Source organism: Cynara cardunculus, assembly GCF_001531365.2.
Source record: "Cynara cardunculus var. scolymus isolate 2C chromosome LG 13, CcrdV1, whole genome shotgun sequence".
Taxonomy (NCBI): domain Eukaryota; kingdom Viridiplantae; phylum Streptophyta; class Magnoliopsida; order Asterales; family Asteraceae; genus Cynara; species Cynara cardunculus.
Genome location: NC_037540.1, coordinates 9,479,556 through 9,484,655, shown reverse-complemented (window position 1 = coordinate 9,484,655; position 5,100 = coordinate 9,479,556). Strand labels below are relative to the sequence as shown.

Sequence of the window (5,100 nt, the reverse complement as noted above, 5' to 3'; positions counted from 1 at the left end):
GGGGGGAGGTAGCACCAAGGGGATTGAAGTGGTGCTTTTATTAGTCAACTTACTCTTGGTTAGTGAAGGCAAGTCAATTCTTGGATGATTAATAGGTCTCTGCAAATACGTGTTCGAAGGATACTTTTGAGCTAATATGGCTGTCTGTGGTGTGTAGTTCAATGAGGAAGGTGAATGGGTTAATAGGAGTAAGTTTCTTTTACACCTGAAGTCAACAGCTTTGCTCATTTGGACTTGCTCTAGATGGGTGACTCTGCACTTGGTTTAAATTGACTGCTCTTTGCAGTAGCTTTGGAGCATATACATAAACATTCATGAGAGATGCTAGCTATACGAGGTGGCGACTATGCTTAAATTGGAGTATTTATCTTTCAGTTGATGGAATTGTCAGCTTTTGTAAAGCTTGGGCAGTACCTGCCACAATCACACTTTGCTGCAAGAAAAACAGGGTTGGTAAGAACTCCCAATTAAATTACAATGTCTAGCTCTTGGAGCCTTCACATACCAAGTTCTTCTGGGATGATAAGAAGGAGGGTAGGCCTGCCCTATCTATAGATGATAKATATATCTCACTTTCTTCAATCAATCATGCCAGATTGAGGAAAACTTAACAAGGGCCCTACCAGAGGAGCAATGTGTAAATTGTGATAGGCCTGAACCATTTACCTTGGATATGTCTTTTTATAGATTCTAGCTATTGCAGTAACATATCGACAAGTGAAGAGAAGCTATTCTACTAGCAGGAGGAAAATTCTCTTTGTTTTGATGAGTTGTGATATAGTTGAGATATATAATCTCCTTATCATGTACACACACAGAGAGCAAGAGAGGAGAATTTCTGCCACAGAGATAGGTGAATAGCCAGTCTAATTCATCTGGAATATGGCATAAATGTGTGTGTGAGAGAGAGAGAGGCCAATATTACACGAGTATTGTGGACAGAAATTTGAGAGATAAGGAGTGAGGAAGGGAGTGTTTGCTGTGTTCATTTAATCCAAATCATGTGCTATTTTGTCATTATCTTGTTCTCTCCCTGGAAAGACAAACATGGTAAGTAGAAGAGAGCTCCATATTCTTTGACCCAAATTATACATTGAAACCTAAGATATATGGAAAGAATAATTTACGATCCATTTGTCCTGTACAATAGAATTTTACTGTTGACCATCTCCCTTAAAATGTCCATACAACATTCTCATGCAATTGTGATGTTATTAAGGGACCTGAAATTTGAGAAGAAGCCCTCTGATTAGTGTTTGCTGCCTCTGGTTTCTGTTCTGGCAAAAGGTAAAAAAAGCATGTTTTCAATCCTAATTGAGATGCTTGTAGCTGTTATTGTTTGAGTGTAGCTGTTAATGTTCTTGCCATGTTCTTGTTATAGTGGTACGACGTTGACATTTATGCTCTTCCTGAGTTCTAATATTGCTTATTTGTCATTTTTTTATACCAACTAAGATCAGATTAATGATGGAATTTGGTGCAATTATTCTGCTATAATATGCATTACCTTGGGTGTCAAGCAAGAACTTATCTTAAAGTTTGATGCCTGCAAGCATAAGATGCATGGTAGTTTACAATTTCTCATTTCAGTGACAAAATTTTTGTTCACATCTTGTCATCTATATTTCATTGTGTTGTACACTAGTAATCTTTTTATTAACAAAAACTTAAGAATGGGTGCCTGACTGTTTTTAGACATGCTGCAGTTGTATCTATAATCCTTTCTGTCAAATATTTGGCCTCTTTGTATGTATATGTGTTTGCTTTTACTATTTATGCTCTTTATTTTGTATAAGCAGCTCCTCATGATTCTCCATATCTTGCATCTCTTAGAGAAAGAATGCTCATGTACACATTTGTTTCTTTACCATTTAAGAATTCATATCTGCAAAGCAATGTTAAGTTGCAAGAATTAAAACTAATTTGTATGATTTTGTCATGACGTCTAAAATTAAAAGCGTATTTTTCTGGCCTGCTGGTAGGGATTCTGATCTCTTGATCATAGTGGTTTAAATTATGTCCTAGATTCAGAACTAATTACAGGCATTGAAGTACTCTGCATGTATTAATTAAGGTTAACTGTGTGCAGCGGGTGGTTTCAAAAAGTTACATGCTAGAAGTATTTCTATTGTATTGGAGGCAAAGGGAAAACCAGTGTATTAGCTGAAGCTATTAAACATTATTGGGACATCTGTAGGGCCTCCTTTAATAACTTCATGGGAGTTTGCAAAGCAATATGTTTCTTTCTTGTTACTACATAGTCCCAGAATAAGTGTCGAAATTTCTATTTTAGTTTGTCCCGAAATAAGTGTTCACTTTCAAAAGTAAGGGCATACTTTCCAATTCTACCCTTAGTTATGACATGGAGAAATCCATTACTCCTATTATTAAGGGTAAAACCGTCATTTAGTCAATTAAAAAAGTGTAAATAGTTATACGTTTCTAAAACGGGACGCTTTTTCTATTTAGGGCATTTGTTTTGTGATAGAGGGAGTATGAGCTTAGTGGTCATTGCGGATGATGTTAATGTGTGTTTTTACGTACTCATTCTCACTTTGAATTGTTCTACTTCCTTTCAGCCTGTCAAAAGAGTTCCTAGACACTCGACGGTTAGCAATGCATGCTTTTATGTCTCACAAGGTTGGGTTGAGGGCTCAACATTTAGGACTCCACAAGGCAATATGCGTTATGTTAGGTTGGGACGGTGCTATTCCCCCAGAAACTATTAGATGGTATCCAGAGAGCCTTTCTAGCACTGAAATTTTGGTTCAAAAAGAAGATCTTATAATCTGGCCTCCAGTCATCATTATTCATAACACCTCTATCTCGAACAACAATTCAAATGGCCAGGGACCCACAACCATAGAAGCACTGGGACAGTTTCTCCGAGGTAAGTTGCTATTCTTCAACATCTATTTATACAAAATAAGTGACTACATTCTTATTTGAGTTTGTCCCAAAATAAGTGCCAACTTTTAAAATGAAGTGCATACTTTTCGATTCTACCCTTAATTATCTGTATTAGATAGAGAAATTCTTTAGAGCATCTTCAAGAGATTCTCTAAAATAGAGAAAATGGAGATTTTGTTGCTATTGTGTTACAATAGATTCTTCTTATTGTTCTCTAACATAGAGAAAAACAAGAGAAAACCAAGTTTAGAGAATTCTCTAAAATTTAAAGTGAGGAGAGAGAAATGTTTTTTTTTTGATTAACCTAGATATTCAACATGCTATGCGAGCTGACTAATCCCAGGGAGACCACCTGCTTTGCAAATAGCCCGGAGTCTCCGCATTTGAACCTCCGTGGCCACAAAGGGGATTTTTATTCCTCCTTGGATTTGAACCTGGGACCTCCTGGTGCTTTTGATCTCTGGAGCCAAGCTCAAACCAATCAGGCACTATCCTTGTGGTTGATTTTTTTATATTCTTTCCACCAGCGAGATTGAATTATTTATTTTATATAAAGTTTTTAAAAAAGTGCATTGGGATGATAACATCACAGAATATTTTGATAATATGATTAATGTTGAAATCTCTACTATAGAGAATTTGTTGGAGTTGAATGTAATCTTTAAATATTTTGACTTGTTGATCTCTATTTTAGAAAAATTATAGAGAATCTATTGAAGATTCTCTTACTCCATCTATTCATAAGGGTAACATTGTCGTTTAGTTTCATATCTAGAACTGTGTGCCCTTTTTTCGGGACGGTGGGAGTAACAAGTTTTCGTGACTGATCTAGACCCTTTTCCTCTGATGCCAGGTAAAGGTTTGAGCAGTGGGAAAGTTAGGCTGGGGAAACCTGCAAACTGCAGCATGATGTTGGTTAAATTTCTGGGTACGTTTTCTGGGTTACAAGAAGCAGAGCGGATTCATCAATATTTTGCAATGAACAAGCATGGGAGAAAAGAAGTGGAGCAAATGAGTTACAGCAAGGGTAAGAGCAAAGGCGAAAACGGAAATGGAGATAAAGATGGAGAAGGGGTGGTGTTTGGGTACATGGGTATTGCGGAAGATTTGGATAAAGTCGATTTTGATACGAAAAGGAAGTGTTCGATTAAGAGCAAGAAGGAAATTCATGACATTGCCGATGCTCCTGTGAAAGCCGAGTAAGTAAAGAAGAAGCAAAAGTATGGAGTTGTTTTTTATATGTTCTTTTTTCTACTACTGGTTATATATTGGATCAATGGAAAATAGAGCAGATAGGTTATGGAGCTTATTCTCTAATTTGGCCTAGTTTGCTGTTTCAGCCATTGGTTCATATATTATTACTAAGAAACCAACAGATGTACCGCTGCTTAGCTAATTAAGCCCTTTTCCTCGTGTCGAAATTCCATATGAATTTAAGTTTTTTTTTTTTTTTTTTGTTTATTTGGCTTTTGTGTACTCGTTTTTTATGTTCTCTTAGGGTGTGTTTGGTACATTGGATAGAGACATGACAGAACAGGACATGGATTCCTCTCCCATGTTTGGCATGAATTTTATGTGGAACATACATGAACAGAGTGGAACAAACCCATGGAACAGGGTGGAACAAGGTGGAACAGACTTATATTTTACCAATATAACTTCAAAATAAAACTTAATTCTTTTCTAAAACATTAAATAGGTCTCTCTTTTACATTTTATTCATTCTTTAAATTTTATTTATTGTATTTTATGTTTCTTAAACTTTTATTTTACTATCCACAGAATATTATTTTTATACGGTTTCTATTAATTTATGTAATTTATTATATATTAATAATAAAAAATAATGTAGAAAAGAGAAAAATAAAAATAGAAAACCACAAACTTTTTATTTGGTATCATTTTTATTGTTTAGACGAAAACTTCAAATGATATATTTTGTTATAAAAAATAATTTATTCTATTGTAATTTAATAAATTACATAAATTGTTTTCTTGATTTTATCACCGTCAAACGTATTGCATAAGGTTCACGCATGCAATTTGTTGTTTTCGATGAGTTTTGTATGTTTTCCCTTGATCAGAGTAGTAAATATTCGATTTTGATCTTACAGAAGTGATTGCATAGGTGATAGGTGATTTCTTTTGTTTTCTGGAATCCAAGTTTTGTGAATGTGATGATACTATATG

The 5,100-nt window shown here is 35.2% G+C and overlaps 1 protein-coding gene across 5 annotated transcripts in view; it reads left to right on the top strand.

Annotated features, from left to right (window-relative positions):
• LOC112525768 overlaps positions 1–4,327 on the top strand; it is a 7,130-nt gene extending 2,803 nt beyond the window's left edge. For 3 of the 5 annotated variants that reach the window (XM_025136028.1, XM_025136027.1, XM_025136029.1), the window contains 2 exons: positions 2,580–2,890; positions 3,764–4,327. In XM_025136028.1, the coding sequence (XP_024991796.1) occupies positions 2,580–2,890; positions 3,764–4,113 (661 nt within the window). In that variant the 3' untranslated portion in view covers positions 4,114–4,327. Of the gene's footprint in view, positions 1–95; positions 1,450–2,579; positions 2,891–3,763 lie in introns of those variants that run through there. The other 2 variants (XR_003070443.1, XM_025136030.1) reach the window with 2 other exon arrangements.
• The last annotated feature ends 773 nt before the right edge of the window (positions 4,328–5,100 follow it).